This window comes from Seriola dumerili, unplaced genomic scaffold (assembly GCF_002260705.1).
Source record: "Seriola dumerili isolate Sdu_G_001 unplaced genomic scaffold, Sdu_1.0 BDQW01000432.1, whole genome shotgun sequence".
NCBI lineage: Eukaryota > Metazoa > Chordata > Actinopteri > Carangiformes > Carangidae > Seriola > Seriola dumerili.
The window spans coordinates 3,054,539-3,079,143 of NW_019174687.1; the positions used below are offsets into that span (position 1 = coordinate 3,054,539).

At 41.2% G+C, this 24,605-nt stretch overlaps 1 protein-coding gene across 1 annotated transcript in view; it reads left to right on the top strand.

Annotated features, from left to right (window-relative positions):
- Nucleotides 1-17,476, top strand: part of kcnq3 (potassium voltage-gated channel subfamily Q member 3) — a 125,901-nt gene extending 108,425 nt beyond the window's left edge. The window contains exons 3-15 of the mRNA XM_022761867.1: nt 373-499; nt 2,120-2,292; nt 2,736-2,909; nt 4,155-4,265; nt 6,698-6,793; nt 7,705-7,799; nt 8,855-8,881; nt 12,588-12,787; nt 12,910-13,015; nt 14,761-14,892; nt 14,986-15,081; nt 15,336-15,423; nt 16,760-17,476. Coding sequence (XP_022617588.1) covers nt 373-499; nt 2,120-2,292; nt 2,736-2,909; nt 4,155-4,265; nt 6,698-6,793; nt 7,705-7,799; nt 8,855-8,881; nt 12,588-12,787; nt 12,910-13,015; nt 14,761-14,892; nt 14,986-15,081; nt 15,336-15,423; nt 16,760-17,476 — 2,142 coding nt within the window. The remainder of the gene's footprint in view (nt 1-372; nt 500-2,119; nt 2,293-2,735; nt 2,910-4,154; nt 4,266-6,697; nt 6,794-7,704; nt 7,800-8,854; nt 8,882-12,587; nt 12,788-12,909; nt 13,016-14,760; nt 14,893-14,985; nt 15,082-15,335; nt 15,424-16,759) is intronic.
- Nucleotides 17,477-24,605: the final 7,129 nt, after the last annotated feature.

Genomic DNA, 24,605 nt, shown 5'->3' on the forward strand with positions numbered 1-24,605 from the left:
GGTTTAACATCTAAACATCTAGTTTTCCCTTTTTTTTTCATCCCTTAAAGCTCCATCTTTCCCTTTTCTTTTGTGTTTTATTTTGAAGTGTTGATCCATAAGAAGATATATTTGTGGTTTTAAGAACCAAAAACCATCTCAGTGTAGTTTTACATCTCCTCTCTCAGGCTTCTCTCTGGAGCTCTAGTAACAACAGCTCCAGAGGATGGCGGGTCCAGGTGGGCAGGGCTTAAGGCGCGACTGAGAGTGGTGACTGTTTTGTTGTGACATCACAAAGTTCAGGAAGTTGCAGTAAAAGCCAAAACTTCCTGCACTGTGACTTGGATGTCAGCCGACGCCGATTGTTTGCCTCTCGCTTTTCTTCCTCTGCAGGAGACCTTCGCCATATTCATCTTCGGAGCGGAGTTTGCACTGAGGGTCTGGGCGGCAGGTTGCTGCTGTCGCTACAAAGGATGGAGGGGGAGGCTGAAGTTCGCTCGCAAACCCCTGTGTATTTTAGGTGAGGAGGTGGAGTCATAAAAATGTATGAGCTTTTAAAAGGGAAACAGAGCAGGACTTTCACAGTTCATAAATATCATCGTAGTGTTATGGGGAGAGAAGCATCCAGATATACACAAAAAAGGTATGAACCACTTGTTATACACCACTTAGTGGCTGTTCCATACAGACCAGTGCACTTGTTTTAAAAAAAGCACTGAGTCATTTGTGACCTTTGCCGACCTCTGTGATACACAAATACATAAACGCTGCAGATAAAGTGGCTCTAAGACAAATTTAAGGTGAAGATGTAACATATCAATAATATATCAGAACATTCCCAGTATTGATTATTTTTTGTCCTGTGGTACGTGTGATAACATGGGACACAAACCTTGGCATTCACAAATAAAAAACTAACCCAAAAAAATACCACAAAAATCTAAAAAACACAATAAAACAAGATTGAATTAGTACATAACCTGAATTGTTTTTGATGATGACATGTTCAGTGAAGAAGTGTGTTTGAAAACAGACACAGATGATGAAAAGCAGAAATATCAGAGTGTTACAGTTTGGTTCAGTAAGGTTTAGAATAACTAGAGTTTAAAGAGTTAACCCCAGAACTGTTTCACCTCTGACCACGCCCAGCAGTGACATCACGGTGTACTGGAGTACACCTGTATGTCACTGCAGAGAGGTGAGACTTTAAACCAGTGCAGATCAGTATTGAATCACTTAAAGACAAATGGATTTTCTTCTAACTGTCTCATCTGAGTGTCCATCTGATGAGACACGCTTTCAAGCAAAAACCAGTTGACTTAGTGATTCTAGATATCTGAGTTATAGGAAACGTCTTGAACAAATTAGTATTTATCATTAGAAATCATTAGAAATTATCTTACGCTGATAGCAACTGAAATATTCTAGGTTTCTCTTGTAACATTTGATACAAAGTTCAGCCTGACATACTGTATGTATGACTATAAAGCTCCATATTTTCCTTGTCTCCTTTTATTTGCAGTGTTGATCCATCTCAATGTAGTTTTACATCTCCTCTCTCAGGCTTCTCTCTGAAGAGAGGAGGCTCTGAGCCTCTCTTCTGATTGGCTTGGGGTATGGCTGAGAGCGGTGACTGCTTTGTTGTGACATCACAAAGTTCCAGAAGTCCTGACGGCTGGTTTTAAGGCTCAGTTTCTGAATACAGGCTGTGTGCATTTCTCTGTGGACTGAGGCTTTGATACTTTCACAGTATTAATATAGAACCTAGACCTGATCTATAATCAAACAACACATGGACATCTGCCTTTATACTGTATGGATCTTTGGTGTGATTAGAGGCCAACTTTCATGGCCAGATTATCACTATAATCTGACATAAAACATTTGTAATCTGTATCAAATGGTCAGAGGGAAGAAACTTACAGTTATGTCACTGGAAAGAAGAAAACGTCCACTAAACTGCTCTCATTGAATTTCAACAGTGTTCAGTCAGCGCTCATTAAGAACTAATTCCACAACTTTTCAAAACTTATTCATCATCTCATAAAGACTTAATAACCGTCTCGGGTCAGACTCATTAAAGATTTGATGAAAGCCGTATGTAGAGAATCTTTCCTCAGTGACTTTGTCTCTGCCTCAGACATCTTTGTGCTGATTGCCTCGGTGCCGGTGGTGGCGGTGCGTAACCAGGGTAATGTGTTGGCCACGTCCCTGCGCAGCCTGCGCTTCCTGCAGATCCTGCGGATGCTGCGCATGGACCGGAGAGGGGGGACCTGGAAACTGCTGGGCTCCGCCATCTACGCACACAGCAAGGTAAGAGTGGATCTGACTCGGTCATACACTTGCAGATGCTACAATTTACAGATGTTCCCTGAATGCTTCACATGAAGGCAGTTGATAGATGCTGGATAGCCTACAGCACAGAACATCTGGGACGCGACTAAGGAGGGTTTCGAGACAACAGCAGTGCACTATACAGTGTCTTTATGGGAGGTTTATGGGGTTTATGTTGGTCAGCCCCATATCAGGGGCTTTTACATGGAAGAAGAAAAGGATGAATTGATTCCTATCAGTGCTGTATTGATCTCCATGCTTATCTCTGCAGGAAGTGTGTGTTCAGGCTTTCGCTGTGTGCACCCCTCAGTTGGAAGCTGAGTTACACATTTGGCTCGTCTGAATCTGCATCTTGATTTGTGCAATGTCCAGCTATATGACAAAAACTATTTGTGTGTGTGTGTGTGTGTGTGTGTGTGTAGGAGCTGATCACAGCCTGGTACATCGGCTTCCTGTCTCTGATCCTTGCGTCCTTCCTGGTCTACCTCGTGGAGAAGGACGACGTCTCCATGGATGTGTCCAACAACGAGAACCCCACCGCTCAGCCCAAACCACAAGACTTTGACACCTACGCCGACGCTCTGTGGTGGGGGCTGGTATGTACATGAGAAAGGCCTCTGGTTGTTGCTTCCTAAGACAACATTATCTCAGTGATAAATCTTCAACCATTTGGTGGAAATCAATAACCAGCAACCTTTTCGTCTTTAAAATCCCTACAATAAGAATATCCTAAATGCACTGTCTTGAAAGACCAGAAGCCAGGACCAGTCCAGACTGGACTAGCTTGTCTGGACAGTCTTAGTGTTTCTGCTCTACACTGTGAAAAAGAATGGTTCTTAAATGGTTCTTTAAAAGGTTCTATTGTTCTACAAAGAGCCAACACCAACTAAAGAACCTCTTTATTTGGGGGATGATTCTTCGCATTCTTTATGTGGTTCTTTAAAGTACTAAAGGTTCTTCATTTTTATTTAAGTATTTGGCGACCAAATCTGCAAGTCCAGTCCTTTTTTTTCCCAGGATACCAGGACTTCTTTGGTCTTAGATACTTTGAGACCGACTCATTTCCACAAAATCCTGAAACAGCTGGAGGTGCTCTGAATTCATTTTGTTGTATCATCAAAAATCAATTGAATGTGAGTTTTGTTAAATGGATGGTTTTTTGCTGTTAGGTTCCAGTTTCTTTCTGTCTGTTTGTGGTTGGTTAGTGAGACATCTTCAAAGTTTTGACTGGTTTTGGCTACAGCTCGGTGAACAGATTGTGTCTGGCCAAATGATCAACTGAGAAACGTGTGGCTGTGATCCAAATACAGGATTTCTGCCAAAAACCAATTATCAGATAATATTCTGCTGCATTCAAGTACCGCTGGGAATGTCCAATGTTTTAGTCTTTAAAATTGTTTCAGTTGGCTGCTGAAAAAAACAGACATTTTGTTGGTTGATCCAGTGTGGAGGACAAATCATAAAAAAAAGTGTTAGTGAGCCGGCAGCTCTTTGGAGAACAGTCCGGTGTTGGCTCAGCTTCCTGCTCTAATGAATGGCCTCTGGTTAGAGAAGCACTGATGCAGTTTTCTCAGCAGGATGGCCTCATTAGAGAGACTGTCATTCAGTTGAAGTTCAGTTCAAACATCTGCCTCGCTGAAGTGTCCTTGACCCTTTGAATCACTGAACCGGCCTTAGTGGATCGATGAGCAGAGTGAGGATCATGACCGAGTTCCTCCACAGAACTGACTGCTGTTACTGTTTGTCATTGTTTTGACAAATATCAAGAAGGACATTTATAGGAATTTCTGTCAGAAACTCTTAGAGATATAAAGTGTAATCTTCATTTGTTTGTTTTGCAGATCACTCTGACCACCATTGGTTACGGGGACAAAACCCCAAAGACCTGGGCTGGGAGACTGTTAGCCGGCACCTTTGCTCTGATCGGAGTGTCCTTCTTCGCTTTGCCTGCAGTGGGTACACACTCCTGTATATGTCTCATTACTGGACTCTACATGAACTAAAAATACACAGTTGCTCACTAACTGCAGAGAGTTTAGATTAATTTGGTGAGAAATGGTGATTGATGAAGATAAATGCTAAGACTTGTAGGTCAAAACCGGGTACATGACTGGACCACGTCGCCTTTATCTGTTTGCTTCTCTCCTCCTCTCTGTGCTCACATATACAGTATTCTAACACAGCTGGATTCACAGTAAAGGTGTTCTCAGTTTGAAACAGTGACTGAAAGGTGTCCCATTAAGACTACATGTTAACCAGCAGTCGCTTCCAAGCTGCTGCTAAAATCCTGATTTTATAACCACAACGACGTCTGACAACATCACCGAACACATTAGTTAAAGATAGAGACTGAGCTGTGGTTTCAGCTGTTTACTTTAAAAATGATCAGACAGAGAGAAAATTAGAAGCTCATTCACGTCTAGTCAAGTCAACTTTATTTCTAGAGCCCATTTAAGCACAGCTTGAGCTGGCCAAAGTGCTGCTCAAAGGAAATTAAAATGAACAAATGTATAAAACAGGTAAAAACACAAGGAAAGCATAGCATGTTTATATGTTCCTGTGTTAAGTATATTTACTAACAAAAAAAAGAAAATAACAAAAAGCAAACACACAATTATGAACATGACAATGGACTAGAAGGTTAACAAGCTAAACCGGCCAGATTTCTAATGGCAACTGGTTCCATAATTTCGGAGCAACTGCAAAAGCTCTGTCACCTTTTAGTTTTAGTTGTGACCATGGGACATACAGGAAGGATGAGCTTCCAGATCTGAGAGATTAATGGATAAGCTCTGTGATGTGAGGTGTGGCCTGGACATTAAGAGCCTTAAAAGGAATCAGCAAGGTCTTAAACTGAATATGGAGCCAGTGAAGAAAGGCTGAGTCTCGGGTGATGTGCTCACACTTTTTAGTGCCAGTCAACTTCCTTGCAGCTGCCTTCTGGAACAAGTGCAAGCGAGATAATGAAGACTGGGGAAGGCCTAAGTACAAAGAATTACAATAGTCCAGTCAAGTTGTGATGAAGGTGTGTCAGGAAAGCCCAACCTCACGCTCACGGGGCAAAACTGGCGAATGTAAGTGTAATGTAAGTAACTAAGATTTGTCCAAAACTACGTTCATCTTCTTCTAAATGTGTCTGAAAGTCTAGTTGGCAACACTTAACATTCGTACCAAATCATTTTGAAAGCGCAAACGACCATTGGGGAAACTTCAGCACTCACTCAGTCAGTCAGTCACGGACGTTCATGTTTATAGACCTGGCCAGCCAAAAAATATCTGTCCTGCTCTGATTGGATTCACCAGTGAATTGTATGTAATCTTGCTTTATTTATGAAGCTGAAAATGTACAATTCATTGAATGAAACATCAACAGTTTCAGCCGATTAGATGAGAAAGTCTTTATTGTCCCGAAGTGGCAATTTGGTTTGCAACAGTAGTCAATAACACAACCAGTCCACATCATGAATAAAGTAGGCTAATATTACAAATAGCGACATAAAACCATCTATTGTATGCTAGATTTCATCAGAATAAATTACAGAAAGATACGAGGCACCAATACTCAGTATTCGTTAATTGCAATGACAACTAGGCCAACAACTTGTTTAAAAACCTAACAACTTGGCTCCTAGGGAAAGTAAACCTCTTTCCTGAAGGCAGGAATTGAAACTCTGCATAGAGAGAGTGGTGGGGGTTTGCCATCTGAGTAGCTCTGACTTGATAAAAGAATAGTTTGAAGTCATATTTTATTAATTAATGGCATGGGTTAACTCCAATTAATGTTGTATTTTTCTTTGTTTAAGCCAGTTAAAGAACTTGCAGTTACACCTTCTACTTAGTGTAAAACCAAAGCTCTTTTTGCACTGCACTTGTGTTTACCACCAAAAAACTTTATAAAACAACATCAGCTAAAAATATAATTCTTTTCAGATGAATTCAATATGATTTGACGTTTTGCTGATTTATGTGAAGACACGTATGCCTATTGTTTTCTATGTGAGCCCACACAGCAGCACCCGTTTCCTATGTGGACAGGCGCTGACGCAGCAGAGAAGCAGCAGTTAATGCATCAGCTCCACAGATTGGATCCATTGGATCATTCTGTCTGTTTTACCTCTGCATGTACGGCAGCAACACATCCAGCGTGTGCTTGGAGCATCAAATGAAGTAAAATCACAGCCAGTGTCTTTTACCCTTTTACAGTGGGAGCTGACACCACGAACCTTAACAGATGAGACCATAAGAGGCTTAATTTAAGACGGCTGTGCTTGTGGCACATGAAATGTTAAGCCTTTTTAAGATTAATTGTGTGGGATAACCAGGCTTGGTGGTATTTGTGCACAAAACACAGTGTTGTTAACTGCTGTGGTGGTTTTGGCTGCAGGGGATCCTGGGTTCAGGCTTGGCTCTGAAGGTCCAGGAGCAGCACAGACAGAAGCACTTTGAGAAGCGCAGACATCCAGCCGCCGGGCTCATCCAGGTGAGACGCCAGCTGGCTGCTCCGGGTTTTTGTGTTTTCTAGAGCAGTGTTTCTCAAACTTTTTTCAGACCAAGGACTTAACCACTAAAATAAAACTCATGGACCAACTTACTCCTTGAACATCCCCAAAACCAATAGGCCTTACTATTTCAACAGTATTGTAGCAAGCTTGCACAGAAGAATGTCACCTGAGACAGGCTGTTTGATAGACCACTCAGATTTCAATCAGTATTTTAATTATCAAGAACCCCTGCGGCTTGCATGCTTCACAGCAGCATGTGGTGCAACCTATGTAGCGTCAAAATGTTCACACACATATGAACGGTGGACAGATGTCATCAAACGCACCACGAGTCTCAGTTGTGCTGGCGACATAACTAGTAAAACTCACCACTTGCCTGTTGTGTCGGTATGTCAGAGGTTTCATTTGATTTTCTTTTAATTGACACGGTCGTAAGATCTTGTCCATTGTCAGTGTTTGAGAGTTAGGGGCTAACTGTAACATTCATCCACATTTCCTGTCAAATGTCAGGCTGATCATTTTTGAGGTATAGGCTATCCTCAAAGATAAACTGTAAACTGGCCAAGCTATGTGAGTAGACAGTGTCACAAGACAGTGAAGTCCAACAACAATGTAAAACAGCCAATTCAAATAATGTTTGTATTTAGATATGAGTTGACTTAATATTGAAATCAACACATATACAGTATTTGCTAGTTTGTGGTCACTCAGACACTAAATTTAAAACATTATATTTTAACAGGTTTATTCTCAGACCACACTTTGAGAAAGGCCGTTCTAGACTCAAGAAGATTTAGGGTTTGGCAAGACTATTGGGACAGTCAACATCAAAGTGGCTGTTTTAACTGTGATATCATTTGCTGTTGTGTCTCTGTCACCATAACTCTAGTCTGCCTGGCGATATTATTCCACCAATCCAATCAGGGAAGACCTCATTGCCACGTGGAGATTTTACGAAACAGTCATCTCTCTTCCCTGTTTCAGGTAAGTAACACAAGATCACACCATAGTTCCGGGTCATGTGTGTGCCTGTTTCACCATCATTTTCATGAGATACCTGAACATGGATTATATTGATTTATGTTTTTTGTTTTCTTCCAGTATTAATTCATATTGTGACCCCCGTCATGATTTCTGTTCATTTTCTTTAGTTTGCATGCTTATCATTAACCTGAACCGAAGTCTGGGAGGCTGGATGCTGAACAGTGGGTATGACAGATGTTGCAGATGTGATCGTGCTCTGGCTCTGGTTTTAGCTCCAAGGAAATCTTTAATAACATGAAGTTCAGTTCAGAGATGATCAGACTTTGAGAAACTCAGCGCTGCAGTGTAGAATCTGTGACATAGAATGGGACACGACTGAATTTCAGATGAGAAGATCTTTTTTTTTTTTAAAGTCCAATGTTTTAAAACAACAAACCTCTAGATATTGTAGAAATATTTGCTTAAAGATGTTATAAGTAAAATTATGGCTCTTTACTGACACCTACTGGCCGTCACTGGAAACTATAACACCGGCAAACAGAGGTATTGGTATTTCTCTTAGCCTCGAAGAAAGTTTAAAATATTATATTTTCATGGTTTAAAAATTCATAATAAATGACCCTTCTAGGTATCCATTCAATCTTAATAAGATGGAGACCTGTGGAGAAAATGCTTCCTGGGTCACCAAGTATTTTCTTTAGTTGCAGTACTGCATTTGGCCACTAGAGCTGCACTGTATACATCTTTACCAATACATGGTTACACTATGGTTCATCCAGGTTGAAAAAGGACTGGCTAAAGAAAGTGCAAAGTTAGCAATGAATAGTTCAGGGGGGCTGGGAGTTTAGAGCGCCTGTCAGCCCCTATGCAACTGACTGCACATTAAGGCCTTGACTTACAAATCAAGTTGCTCTAAGATGTTAGTGTTAAAGTTGAATTTTACAGACCTCAAAGTGACAACAGGAGCCATGTGAAATGTGTTTAGATCAAGGTTTGATATTTTCGTCTCCTGTACACTTGTTAACTTTGTACTTTTCCTCTCTCCCCATCCAAAGGAAGGATCACTTGGAGGCCATGGCGAGGTAAGTCACTGTTACAGAGATACTGTAAATCACACAGAGCTGTGGCCTGAGTCGACGACCTCTGATGGGGCTTTAATTAGCCCCACATGCTGGAAAGACTAATGAAGCTTTCCTTGAATACCCCCCCCCCCATCCGCTTTTAAATAGCTTCCGATATTAATTCACAAGTCGAATAAATCTCTGGGCGAATGGCCTTGGTAAATATGTGAATCGTGATATGAAACGCCCACTCGTCTCGCTCTTGCCTTCCGCATCAACTACTTTGATGACATTTAGACTGAGAGATTTTTTTTTAGAAACCTATTAGTGAGTCCATTAGTTATGCTTCAATTATGAATGACAGTTTAGATGGAGTAATTAGGGCCCGAGACGGGGTCTTTGGGTGTGATGATTTTTCTTTTTTTTCAACATGCTGTGCAGAGATATGACTGAGTCTCTACATCAAAATGTGAATATCTCACAGGGGATGCTTGATTTGTGAAACAGATTCATCTTGTCTTCACGAGATAAGAAAAACCTTCTGGTCACCACTGACCTCACTGACTTCACATCTACTTTCTTATGTCTCCCACATTTAGCTGGTGTTCTCCTTCAGAGAGGCACAGTGATGATCACTTCCACTGAGTGTTGTATCAGCTGTTACAGAGGAAATGAAGGATAATGAAAATGACTGGTTTTCCATTTTGTAAAAAGTCTTAAGAAGTGTTATCTTCCTGTCTCCTAGCAACCAATCTACAGAAAGGCCAAAGGAGACAAAATTTTCCGCCCCCTTCAGTTTTGCATCAACACAATGATTCTTGAAATGAATGGAAACCAGCAGCTGCCTGGCAGAAAACTTCATTAATGAAGAGTTCCCTAATATGGGTGTTTCAATGAATCATGATATGTATACAGAACACCTTTATTATTAGACCGATATGTTTTGGCTTGTGGCCTCAAAAAGAAAACAGAGTGGTAGGGAAAAAGAGAGAAGGAACAAGAGAGAAACAAAAGAGACAAAGGTGTAGTAAGGTAGTGAAGGATGTAGAGGAGGAGGAACAAAGTTAGGAAATGAAAGAGTTTTCAGTCCCCTGTAGGATCAGCTGCTGGGAAATTAGCAGTCTGACATTATCTTGTTGCTCTGAGCGAAGAGGTGGACGACGGCCAGAAACTACAACAGAGCTGCCATGTCCAACAAGAGGGCGATAAGCCACTTACTGTGTGTGTGTGTGTGTGTGTCTGTTTGTGTGTGTGTCTGTGTGTGTGTTTGACAGCACTGTGTGATATTAGACCTTTTATCTGAGTTATCCACTGTGCTACTGTGTGGTCTATTCAGCACAACACTGAGAGAAAATTATATCCCGTCTGTGTGTGTGTGTGTGTGTGTGTGTGTGTGTGTGTGTGTGCGTGTGTGTGTGTTACCAAAGTGAGGCCACTAGTTTAGGATTTTCTTACAGTGCAAAACACCAGAAAAATAGGAACTGCCGTGATTTAAAGCAATCCATGACAGTGGAGGAAGAGTTGTATTGGATTCTGTTGTGTTAAAAGTTATTCAGATATTAGTTAACAAGTAGGGAATAGGATGAGGCTGGATTTATTCAGCTGTACGTTGTTTCTACTGTCAACAACTCCCATAAAGAGGCAGCATGTGGTACCCAGTGCCCAGCACTCATGCTTTGTGGTCTGGTGTGGTCAGGGTCAGACCACGTTCATCTTCGAACCCAAACTGTTTCATGACTCCATCTTGCACAGTTGTGATGCCGTCATGGTGACAAAACAGAGACAGACAAACAGAGTCCTCAACACCGCCTCTGTGGTAGTTCCTGCTGCAGTAGGTGTTTCCACTATTTTGCCCCTTTAGCTATTATCAAACAAACAGGAGGAAATAGTGCATTTGTTGGGAATTTGTGAGTATTTCTGGAGTCAAATCAAACTACTGTGTGTGTTAATGGTAATGAAGAAACATAGTGTTTGGAAACAATGGGAGCTATATGGCTCAGAGGAATAAGATACATCAGGCTTTGATACACACAATCCATGTTAGTTGGATACATTCACTATTTGTTTGTTTCTGCACATGAGATTTTTTTTTTCAAGAAAAGAAATAGAATAGCAACAGAAATGCCCTGTTGGAGTTGACATTTTAATTTAAAGGGTCAGGGGAAAGAACTGGGTCTTTTTCCAAAGTTTTTATCATTTCAACCACTGATAATAACATTGACTGATGAAGGGTCAAGAAAAAGTCAGCCAGACGATCAGACAGGCTGGAAACAATTCTCCAGGTGAGACAAACATATCTGGAAGAGAAAACGAAGGTGAAGGGTAAATGATCAAACATCCGTCACAGTTTACAGACAGTTTTCATGTCCATCAGTCTGATCATCTCATGATCTCAGCAGTGTTGTCGTAACTGCTGGAAACAACAGACAGAGGTATGAAAACAAAGACACCGAGATAAAACAGAATTTTCCTTCAATGTTGTCGCTGTGGGTTTGTGCAAGTGTAGTAAACCACACCTTGGGAAGTCAGAGCTGTGGGAGATGAGGCGTGTTTGTCTTTGCTGTTGTGTTGCCTCATTTACAGAGAGCCACAGGATAATCACATCTCATTTTCTGCCCTTTATTCTGCCGAGGAGCAGTCAGAAAGAGATTCTCTCTTCCTTTAAAGCTTCCTATTCTGCAGCCTCTCAGCGCCGTAATCTGCCGTCCCTATTCTGCCCAAGGCAACATAGAGACTCATATTGTTTGTCCGCTGTGGGAGCAAAGTCGCTGAGAACGCTCCACATTTCAGAGGCCTTGTTCGGGCCGTTGTCGGCTCCGGTTACCCCGCCTCTCTGCCTCTTCCAAGGCACACAGGAGTCTTATTTTACCCAGGGAGCTCTTACTTTTGTGCTGCCAAATATTGTCAGCCGTTGGACAATAAAGGAGACCGATCTCCTCACAGCTCTTTGAGGCTTCCTTCTGCCAGGAGAGCAGCATTGTAGCGTTGAGGCAGCAGACCATGAAGACTTTCACTCCTCTGTGAAGGAAAGTTGTAGCTGAAACTAGACGGAGATTTTTTTTAAAAAAATTTATAACTTGCTAGTAATTTTTGTCTTAACGCCTCTTACGCTCAGATAAATGCACATCCCAGATCCCAGGTGAAGATATAATCTAAAAATGGATGCATAAGCGGACGTGTTCACGTGTTAATGCGTACAGACCATACGTAGAATCTGCATGGTCATGAATTTTGAACTGTGCTTGGATGGTCTGAGCTGGCCATCACCGACGTGAGCAGCTGACAAAATCTACATCAGACAGACCTCTGTGGATTATATATGACTATATTGTAGGTTCTAACTACCTTATACAGTATCTTGGAAAAGAGTCTTGGAAAAGCTGTGCTGTTCTTATGTCTTTAAGGAAATGACATTTCAGATATAGATCTTCACCAGGTATGACTTGATGTACCTTTCCTAAATAAAGTGACCAACAGTGTACAGGGTTTCTGGTTAGTTCTAGATTTGGGAACCAGGGCAGGGCTGAGGTAAAAAAAAATCTGATGAAGATCATGTTATAGGATCAAGCAGCAGCTAAATGAACCTTGACCTGAGATTGTTTTGTCACCTTCATCAACTTTATGTTAGAAGACAAACTTTAGCCATTTGAGAAACTACCTGCCAAAGCTTTGGCTTGAACATTCCGTTGACTTCCGTTGATGTCTTCTCTCTTCTCACCCACTTCAGCCAGAAACTGAGTTTACTCGAGCGTGTTCGGCTTCCAAATGCCAGACCGTCAATCGGGGCGGGTAAGAAGCTCACAGGTAACGCTGAGTCCATCGAGGAAAGCCCATCTAAAGAGCCCAAACCAGCAGGCTTCAGTAACCGGGAACGCTTCCGCACCGCCTTCCGCATGAAGGCCTATACACTCCGCCAGAGCTCTGAAGGTACAAAGAAAACAAAAGGTTTTGTCTTGTATGTTTCAGCTTACACTGACATAAAAGCCTGTCTTTGGTTTGCTAATGCACAGTTCTTACGTCAGTGTTTTCTGGTTGTGTGTCTCTGCCAGATGCTGGAGCTTTGGCTGATCCAGCCTTAGAGGAGCGGGGCTTCCCTCCAGACATCCTCATGGAGGAGATGATCCCCACACTGAAACTGGTCATCAGGGCAGTCAGGTCAGGAACTTCAAATGCTCATTTCATGATGGTGAGACGGTTCGTCAACGTCATAATGAAGCCTTTCCATCCATCGCCAGTCAGAAGTACAATATGATACAATGGGATTTATTTAAAGGCAGAGAGGAAGGACTGCTGTAAAATATGGTATTCTGGCACCATCAAATATGCATTTGAAAAGAAAGGGATTTTCATTAAGTTACTGAGGAAGGCAAAGGAAACCATTTCAAAATAGTTTCCTGGGCCAGATGTTTCCAGCTGATGTTGGGGGTACTTAGAGGAAACGATACTTTTGTAAAAGCCTTTTGACTTTAAAACATACATTCAAGATATTGATAATATGCGTCTGGATAGCTATTCAAATACCCCAACAGAAAATATCTGATCAGAAAACAATCAAACAAGTCCAACAATCTGACCAAGCATTTGATGCCCACTTCCTGTGCTTGACAGTGATAAATGCAGACAGTAAGCAGGTGTGATACTCAGCCCCAGTCATTGCAGGAGTGTGAAAGGTAACAGTGTGACAGCTGCAGAAACCAGAGAGCGTAGGCAGATCTCACACATGCTGACAGCCTGCTGGTAAACCTATAGGCCACACAGCTGACAGAATGCAGGAATTCAATCTAGTGCGAGGGCCTGTGAGATGAGTGATTAACCCTGTGAAAGTGCTGCTTCCTTCCATACCATTATTCCAGCGCTGAATGGCTCTCTGAAAGGGATGCTCAGACCTCAAGGGTTTTAGTTTCAGGACCCAAAACTTTCCGCAAAGGACTGAAGCGCGAGCAGCCGCCACCGACTCTGGGAAGAGGTTCGAGTTAGCTCAAAGTGGGAGCCGTGTTGGACAAAAGACAGAGCTCAGTGGTTGGCGGGCTGGTCTCAAGGTTGAGAGACTTTCAAAGAACTGAAAGATGTTGTGTTTAATCACAGATACAAACATGGAAAGTGTCAAAGTCAAAGTATTTCTGAGCTGGACAGTGAACCCCAATGTTCCCCTTTAATAATCGTTGTTTGAAAACATCTGATAGATGGCTGATGTTGAAGCCAGCTGCTGGTTTGATGGAGTGTGAGATCAACCAGTCGACTTACGTCCCAACCCTCAGCGGTGCTCGTGAGTTTTGGGTAGTGACCAAGAAAAAGGAGATTACAGATACGAGCAGCTGAAATGAGTGTCCTTCGCACAGCGGTTGATGCCCCCTGGTCGAGACCGGGGGAGACCCAGAAAATGGAGGGATTACGAAACCCATCTGGCCTGGGAACATCATGTGATCTCCCAGGAGAGGCTGATGGATGTGGGTGGAGAGAGGAATGTCTGGGCTACTTTACATAGCCTGCCTCTACCAGAAAATAAAAGGATAAACAGTCGCAAATCGGATGGATGGACAGATAGTTCTACTGTGACTCAGATCAAAACAATTAGCATCAAAGTTAATTGTTAAGTTGGGATGGTTTTGGAGCAAGTCAGTTGCTCAGATCTTGGAATACAGTTGTACAACAAGTAAGGTACATACGTTGTCTCATGAAACTAAAGGTTAGCATGCCTGTAATGTTGCTGTCTGTCACAGCATAGAAAAACCATGCATACACAGCAATCGTAAGATCAATAGATGGACGTCAAAATGAGAAGTTGCCCTGCAAAATCTAATGGAAACCCCGGAAAGATTTCCCATGTTTTGTAAGTAAAGTGTGATAAAACTTCTTAATGTCCTCACTGTTTAACCTAATCTAACCTCTCTGTTTCACAGGATCATGCAATTCCTCCTGAACAAGAAGCGGTTTAAGGAAACTCTGAGGCCTTATGATGTCAAAGACGTGATCGAGCAGTACTCTGCTGGACACCTGGACATGCTCTGTAGAATTAAATACCTCCAGACAAGGTCAGCAACCACATCACGGACAAGGTTTGTGTCTGTTTGAGAGAAGTGAAAATCTCCTCTTCCGCGAACTCATCCTGTTTCTCCTCCTTTAAGGATCGACATGATTCTTGCCCCTGGACCCCCCCTCACTCCAAAACACAAGAAAACTCAGAAAACGCCCTTTACCTACCCACCCAACCAGTCACCCAGGTACTGTCACACTGCTGTAGGGTAAAATGTAATCACTAAACAAGACCATGTCAAAGATTATATTGAAATATTAGTTGAATTTATCTCAGTCACGTCTGCGTCTCGTACATTATATTTTCTAGGAAACATCAAACACCTATGTTAAGTAACATTCTTCTTTGAAAGCAATTTCTCTGCTCTGGTGAATGTTTTGTTCATTTCCCCTGAACAAATGTCTGTGCAGTCCACGTCTACTCAGTGTCCCTGTGTTCCAGGCACGAGTCCTTCCTAGCCAAAGCCGCCTCCATGCCGGACACCGAGGACCAAAGCATGATGGGTAGATTTGTCAGGGTGGAGAGACAGGTGAGGATTAGAATTGGAAAGCACCTTTTGAGATACTTAAATAAGTAATGCAAGTGAGAGTTTTCCCGCATTTCTGATGAACTAACACATGCGGAAAACCAATAAACCTTTCTTGTAAGTGCGATACATGTATCAGCTTGGTCAGGATACAGATGCAAACGTAAACAGGTTGGGTACCACATGTTGCTGATTCATTTTCTTTACACGTTGCACTTTTAGAGGTTGATTTAGGGGTGGGCGATATGACGATATTAGATCGTGAAGGATTACAACGTGAAGACGATCTTTCAAACTGCAGAGATCGTGGGATCGTCTAGGGCACATTCTATAAATTGCAATTCTATGCTGATGCACCGACGCACCAGACGTATTGACATCGTCAACCTGACCGACCAATCATAGCGAATTACGGGCAGTGACGCGCTTTCCTACCCGCCTCCTTGTTTGTGTGTGTAGCGGTAGCACATGGAGAGCGATGGCTTAAATGCCGAACATATGTTGGTGCGCTAAAATAAAAAAAATTCCACCTCCAGTTATATGGAATTGGTTGGATTTTCCGCAACTGATACCAAGCGCAACAAATGTAATTTTGCAAAGGTTTGCACAAAACCGTTCGCACGTTGGATGGTTAACATGACAAACCCAGAATGTTGTTGTTGTTTACTCTTAAACTTTACAGTGGTTTGCACATGCAGCAAAACTGGCGACTATTTGATAATAAAAATCTGTTAAGATAAAGGTTCTTTGGTTCTAAATTTGTCTGTTTTTCTTTTTCCAATTTAAGATCGTGAATAAATCGAAATCGTGATTTTATTTAATAAAAAATTTGGTGATATTGAATTTTTTGCCATTTATCGCCCCCCACTCAGGATTTGGCATTTATTTGTTCCACTTTTGATGGCTTGAATGCTGATTAGGCAGAAATTTTAAATTAATTCTTATCAACAAAATCACAACAACCAGTGGGTTTGATCAAAGAGGCAGAGTCATTTCGAAAGTACTGTGGCGCAGTTCAGCTTTGAAGAACTGTAACGTGATGCTGTTGATCAATTGCAAACTTGACATTGCTGATAGTTGAGAGCCAGAGAGTCCATAAAGGCAGGAGGTATATAATTAGTTGTGCTGTACAACCTGTAAAGAGTCTCTAGGTCAGCAAGCTTCCAGCAACACCCTCCAGTGAAATGCTGAAATGTGAAATGAAGCTTGTTAGCTTATTAGCAGTGCTTACTTAAACTAACACTTGCAGCAAGTGACTTTACCTCCACTCTTCCACGCTGAGCACGTTAGAAGAGAATGAGAAGTCTCTGCTGCTTGTGTAAATGTGTCTCTGTCTCAGGTGGAGGACATGGAGAAGAAGTTGGACTTCCTAGTGGACATGCACATCCAGCACACTGAGCACCTGCAGGTGGACTCTGCCGGCGCTGCCCACATGACTCTGGAGACCTGCGGTCCTGCGGGGAACGGTGAGATCAGACGGGTCTTCTTCAACTACGCAGAGGCGTTCCCGCACATGTCGTACCAGGTGCCTGTCAGCAAGGTGAATCCATATTACGGCAGGGGTGGTGGAAGAGGAGGTGGAGAGGGGGTGGGGTTAGGAGGAGGAGGAGGAGGCCGTGTTCCTCCGGATCATCAACCCCCGCCGCCACACCTCTACCAACGCCACCCTTCAGCTGCCATCCCCACCTACACCGAGCGTCCCACAGTGTTGCCCATCAGCTCCCTGCAGGACATGTCAGCAGGGCTGGGCAGGACCACAGGGGGGCGGGGGGCCGACTCACCACTCTCCATGCTGTCGGTGAACCACGAGGAGCTGGAGCGCTCACCCAGTGGCTTCAGCATTTCCGGGGAGCGGGAGGGGGAGGAAGGGGAGGACCTGTCGACGGGGGCCAGGGTGGCAACCGGGGACGCAAGCTGGACGAGACCCAGACCGAGTTACCTGGCGGAGGGGGAGACGGACACAGACACAGACCCTTTTACACCCAGCGGGGGGCCCATGCCGCTCTCCTCCACGGGGGAGGGATTTGGCGACGCCGTGTGGAACACGCCACCATGAGGTGTTTGTGTGACTGCACAGAAATCCACGACTCTGAGTTAAGACCTTAAATCCAACCCATGCCTCTAAACCCAAATCAGTTTGGGTCAAAGCCACATCTCTGGACTGAACCATTTGGAATAAAGGCGGGTCTAATCCGCCTTGATTCTGTGAGGTCACAAGAGAGGTCATCGACCGCCAGAGGCCACTGCCGATCTCATCAACCGACCGCCGTCCAGACAGAGAGCCATGGCAACGAAACTGCCCAGAGAAAAAGGGAAACCAGACGTTTGTAAAGTAAAACTCTGTACAGCGCACTCTTCGCAAAAATTAGCTAAAATAAAAAAGAACATTAATATACATACTATATACACCCAAAAGCTTTATCGCTGCAAAGCCAACCGCACTGCATGTGACGCATGCGATTTTTAGTGTAGACACTGCAAAGTTCAGGATATCAGGAAACGGAAAAAGAGATTGAATGGATACATATACTTGCTATGCCATTTTGTAACACTTATTTTTTTATATGAATACATTTTCATTGTTTTTTGCATGGTTTGCATGATAATGCACCATTCTAGGCGTAACGGTTGGAGGGTGATACTGGGAACCAAAAGTCTCCTGTCTCTTTGTTTTGTATGTTGTCTGGTGAGTGTGTTTCTGGGCATGTGTGTGTGTGTGTTTGTGTGTTTGTGTGTGTGTGTGTGTGTGTGTGTGTGTGTGTGTGTGTGTGAGAGCTCTAGAAAGAAAGAAAGAGGAGGACTTGGGTAACAAAACGCTGGTTAGTTGCTGGCAGTCGTGTTTCACCGTTTCTGCTTTTCTCGCGTTGTGCTGTAAATTCTTCGAGGATCATTTCTGTCCAGAAACCAGAACTTTTGATCCCGTCACTTTGTTTGTTTTCACACCACTGTGCTCTTTAGTTGTATGTCACCACTTTATGCATACAAACTTTCCACTTGAAAAAAAAATCAAAACGAGAAATTCAACAGAATTTGAAACACTAAATCTCTGCTGCTTTGTTGGCACATGACTTCAGGGATATGAACCACCTGTACATCTTTAATTTACTAAGATTTCTGAGCTGAGTTCAGTTAATCACCACTTTTAGGATTTAAAAGTAGTTTACAATATCAGTGCAAAATAGTGGCTAAAATTACTAAGATTTTAAATGGGTAAATCAGTGTATTTCTGATTATTTTCCTTTCACACAGACTATTTCTTTGTGCCATGTCAAAGGCTTAGAGGTTCTTAAATAGGGCAAGTAAAAGATGATCTCCATCAAAACTTTTATTGCATTGCTACTGCAAAGATACATTCAGTCCTGTTTAGTATCTGAAAAAGTAAACACATGAACATATGAATGTGTTCTTCAGTGTCTTCTTCACAGATCTGATGTTTTAACAGTCATTTTGGTTGATTATTAGCTGAGGTCCTTCAGAGGAGGCCATCGGTGGTTTTAATCCCCCGGTCCGTGTCTGAAATGTGTAAAATACAAATTCTGACCGAAAACAGCATTTTCCCCAAACACCGAATTCTGCACTTTTGCAATGAAACTTTAGCTGGTGATGATGAGGAATTATCTTTGGAGTAGCTACTCAGCAGTAAACTTCATATTTCCAGTATATACAATCCTCTGACTTGAAGATATAATAGAAGGGGAATACACAATAATAAAATTAAAGGAACATTTACCAAAACAGTCGCAATAGAGGAGTCAGTCTCCAACCAGTTATAAACATTAAGTTATAATCTGTCTATACATTAAAGCAGCAGGAAAGTAAACTGAAGATTTAAAAATAAGATTGAATTTCTCTACTGCCCAACATCTTTATAGTGACTGACAAGACGGAACTTCATAATGTGCTATTTTTTATCTAAATTTGTTTTGAACACACACAATCGACCGTATTGTTCACTGCTGCACTGTAAGAGACTGTGATGTCCGGTGACGAACACAAACTCACACTGAAAGCAACAGCACCACATTTTGGATTGAACTTGAGTGACATGTAAGTGATTGGCTGCGACGGCGGAGGTTTCTGATGTCGGGTTGATAACATTTTGTTAAAAAAGCAACACAACACTTGAGCGCCCAAAAAAAAAAAAAAAAAGCTTTACAGAGGATCACATATAGGCCTAAAACAGCATTTACTACTTTAGAATTAGGACGACACAGATACTGAATGTAATCTCTGACAACCAACTATATTTACACACATGAATTATTACACAGTTATAGCATGTTCAAGCACCTTCAGAGTCAGGTGAATTTTACAGAGGGGGGCTTCCACACCAGGGCTTCAACAGGATTTCCGATTTCCTGAGTTGGGAGGTCGCTCTTCCGGCTTCAGTGCGTTCATGTGCTTTTAATGTCGGAATGTGGAATCAACGTGGACGCTACAAAGAAGATGTGCTGTGTTTAATTGCTCAGAGTATTAAGACAGTTTCCAGTGTTTGTGTTACTGCTAATAAATAACTTTTAGGTCACTATATGTGGACAGCAACTAACGGTCACAACCTAATGCCGGATTACAAGTTAGATATTAGCAAAAACGTATATGCGATATGTGAATTTGCACCATTAATCAAAAGTTTCTCACCAATAACCAAACATTTATTTTCGTCCGGCATGTTTCTGCATATATAAGTCGTGTGCCAAACTTTTCGCTGACTTTCCAAGTTATTGTTCCAACTCTAGGGGACGTTCACGTGATTTTTCCCCGCCAGAAACTCATATTTCCGATTATTCCCACACCACATGAACGCAGGTTTAGTTCTGCCTCCTGACACCCTGTTTGGTGTGAATGCTCCCTTAGATCAGGGTTCCACAAGATTATTGTGGATTATTGACTTTGTGCACTGATTAAGGATTGTTTTAACTGTTTACTGAAGCTTTGTTTAAAGTGCCATATTATCAGTCAGCCAGTCAGAAATGAATATTTTTATGTCTTGACCTTCACCAAAAGCGGTACATCCGAGCTGAGCTCATTAGCATGCGGGTGTACTTAGATAATGAAAGTTTAAAATGCTTAAGTACCTATAAAAGTCCTTTGGGGTGTTGGGTATATGACTTTAAGGGGACCATACACTGACTCTTCTGGAGTCTCCTGCAGGCATCATCGGATGCAACAGTATGTAATGTCGCTGGTGTGTGTTGCATTTTAGAAGGTAGCTTGTGTAGGTTTTATTACATATAGCCTACATACAGTGTAAGTTACCTACCTTTATCCTGATGCGACAAACTCCACCCACCTGGTGCTCCAAGCAGATTAAAACAAGCGCTACGACTCTGTTTGCGGATCTGATTAAAGCCTGGTGTGGAAGAAGCAATCTGTAAAAATTAGCAAGGTGAACCAAACACTTATTTACTTACTTATATTATTATTATCTATTTAACTAATTGTATTACAATTACTCTTATTACTTACAGTATCTTCTGCTACTGAAACCCATTCAATTATATATTTTAAAATGAAATAACTTGCAATGCAGACACTAATTGTCACCACATATAGATATAAAAATCATAACATGATGATATATCCCTGTAGACATTCATTCATTGTGCCTCTGAAGCAAGAAACATCGTTCAGAATGACTCCACATCGTCATTCTGTATTTAGTGTTTCAGTGCCACGTCATCTCACAATACACCAAACACACTACGCAGGATTTATGAATGTGAACTCTGTTTCCTTTTGTAGTGATTTGTCTTTTTTGAAACTAGCACAAAGTACAGTCTTGCTTTTGTAAAAATACTGTTTTGTAGCTTCGTGAAGCTTTTGGCTCATTCACTGAATTCAGACTCAACATGATTTCCGCTGCACAGAAATGTAAAGGTTGTAACGTTTCACTTCTCGTTTATTTATTTCTTTTTATCAGCTCGAAGTTGAACTGCTTTATCTATTTTTTTTTTTTTTTGGATCTATTTACAGTAAAGTTGCTCAGTCTTCTGGTTTTGTTGAAGTTTAACGTCTTAACATGAGAAAAGACTCACTCTCCAAATTCATTGACACCAGTGTTTTTGACGCCTCGCACATCCAGTTACATTTACAGAAACTCTCACTTTCTGTGAGTTACTGTACAATTACATTGCTTCCATTCAAAATGTATACTCTTATTGCTTCCTGTCTAAATTTACAGGCAAGAAATTCACTGGAAATAACTACACAACAACATTGTTATATTCATGGTCACATGGCAAATTACTGTTAAAACTAACATTTTAATAATTTTGTAAATTGTGGAACATGATAAATTGTCTTCCAAGACACAAAGATACACTGGAAAAAAGTGATGCTAGCAAACATGAAATGGAAAATTTATTCAGTGATACAAGACACACAGCGTCTCCATTTAACAAGCCATTTTGAATTAACCATACAAATTTCATTTGTTCCTAAAAACAAATTTCCACGTTTCCAATACGAATCACCATGTTTCCTTATTTAAATTTTTTTTTTTTCAATGTAAGTGCGTGCTAGCATTACTTTTTACAATGAAAAAATAATTCCAATTCAATTTTATTTCCCGTCCGTGTCCGTTCTTTGAATTAAATGACATTTTGTGTGTTATTCATAAATGTGCCCAAATATTATACTGTATTGTTTTGCCATGAAGTTTTTTGTTTTTTCGGGGGGTGGGAGGGGGGGTGGGGGGGTTAGTCCGTTGGTCACCTTGCTGAAAATCTGAAATCAGGTTATTCTCTGTCTCTTATCCTCACAGGAAGTGTCATTTATTTTGGCTAAAATATCTACTTTGGTTGATGATCGCCATGACTTTCTTTAGCTAGTTTTTTAGTCGACTATTTGTTGCTGGGCAGGCAGTGTGGAGTGTGTTTATCAAAGGCTGTTGTCTTGAAATTGCTGCCAAAGGTTGTATGTAGGGATTAGGGACTCAGTTACGAAGTCTTTGTGGAGACAGAGCCAAAGCTCGGTCGTATAGCTGCCAAGTTGGTGTTGATTATCAGCGGGTTCGGCACTGAATGTCCCTTTCAGATTACACAGAGTAAGTTTATTTAGTCTTAATATTAACTATCACTTAATGGGTTTTTTTTTAAGCTGTCAAACTACAAGCCATTATATTCAAACAAAATTAATACTAATTTCAGTTCCCTGCTTGTTTGTCATAATGTTTCTTGGATAAACGTAAAAAAAAAAAGAAAAAAGATGACCTGACTCATTTTGGTGTCAAACCTCTATTCAGCAAGATGACCAACGGACCACATTCAATGTAACTGTTTACACTATATTGTAATCGGATTCTGTACACAGACCCAAGAAGCCCCTCTGAATGATTTTTAGGTGAATCTGGCCGAGCACATACATGCACGCACTTATTCCACCAGGAAATCATTTTGTTTCCCGGGCTTGTCGAAGAAATACGAATCAGCTGATGAGGTCACTGGAGGATTTCAACATTTCCCATCCTGCTGCAGTGATGACTCTACTGATAGCTTTGTCATTTCTGTGTCATACACTGATAGTATTTTTTTAAGTGAGTGAGAACTGAACAGAATGAAGATTAAGGCGGATGTCCCCGTGTGGTAACATTCACGTGCAGTTCGAGTGATTCGTGTGTAAAACGGCTGCTCATTATTTCATAATATATGAAAATGGACACCACAGAGAATACCGTACAAATATGACTGACACTTCATGCATTCTTTTTTGACCCTTCAAAGTAATGTAACATGCACAGTTTAGTCTTGTTTATTGAAAAGAACCCTTTAACTGTTAATTTGACAATCAGCATTTGGCTGTTTTTCTTTTTACTGACGCTCCCAGTTCAAAATTTTTAATATTTTCCAAAACAAAACAAACAGAATCAGCTCTACTAATTTACAAATTTGATATTTCAAATATGCTAATATGCCATTTTAGCATTTTAATATTCTTTGGTTTGAATTATAAGAAGTGCTATGGAATTGATTGTAAATGGAGACTTTTGGAATTGGCATACAATATTTTCCCCGGTGGTATTTCCTGTCCTTGTTTGTTAAGTGGTCATTTTCTTTAACCTTGGTACAACCTTCACCCATGATTTGGTCAGTTATATGTCTTGTCAAGGTTACGGTGCTAACCCTATTCTTTAATACTTTAATGTTAGTAACTATTTTAATAAGTAACACTCCCTGATTCAGTATATATGCCAAGAAGAGCCCCTAATTCCCTTTTTTTTCCCAAAGTTTGAAACACAAATATAAACTGTCAAGTTTTAATGAAATCTTGGGTGTGTCGGCTCAGTTATGGGCTGTCTTTAACCTCTAGTACCAATACTTGGTGAGCCTCAGAAAGGACAGCTTAACGAAACTGCAATATTAAGTTAATTTCACATTTTTCCTGTCAGCAGTGGTGACTCACTCCTGGTAAATGATCATAGAGGAAACATTTGCTTAATGGCGCCATTCACTCTTTTTTATCCTTCTGCAATATTGCAGGCAGTTTCTCTTCTGAATGTAGAAGCAAACACTCGAGAAGCTTTGAAATGCAGCAGCAGTTTAGTCAGACTGCATGAAAATGACTAAAAAAAAAAAGCTAAATACACTTATTTCACTGTAACATACAGTGACACACGTCAATGCTATTTTTTTAGAAAATCACATTTTTCTAGATGGCTGAAATCTAAATCTTTCCCGTCTTTCAAAGCCATAATCTGGTCCTTATAAGAATCATGTATGTACTCAAAACAAGCATTTTCAACACATCTCTGCCCTCTTACATGTGTACTTATGTGTGTGGACACTTACATGTGTGTCATTTCTTTTCTTCGACTCTGAGTGTGTGAAGTCATCTGTCTGTGAATCGATTCTGAATGAAAAGGAGCACTTTACGGCATCTGTGTAGTCAAGAGGGCAATAGTGCTTGCTGTGATTATTCTGTTAAGTATGGTTGTATTCACTGTAACTGCATACCAAGCAATGCACTGATCGACACATTCTACATAATCTGTATTTTATGGACATTTTGATTGCTACAAATTATTTGTGCCTTGGCCTACTACAGTACAATTTTTTTGTCATTTTTTTTTTTTAATTTTGGCCATGCTTGTCTTGCTATGGCTGTCAAAACACAGCTGTTGACAATATCTGTGTGGAAGGCTGCATTTACACACAGAATAAATAAATCATCTGATTTTTAGATTCATC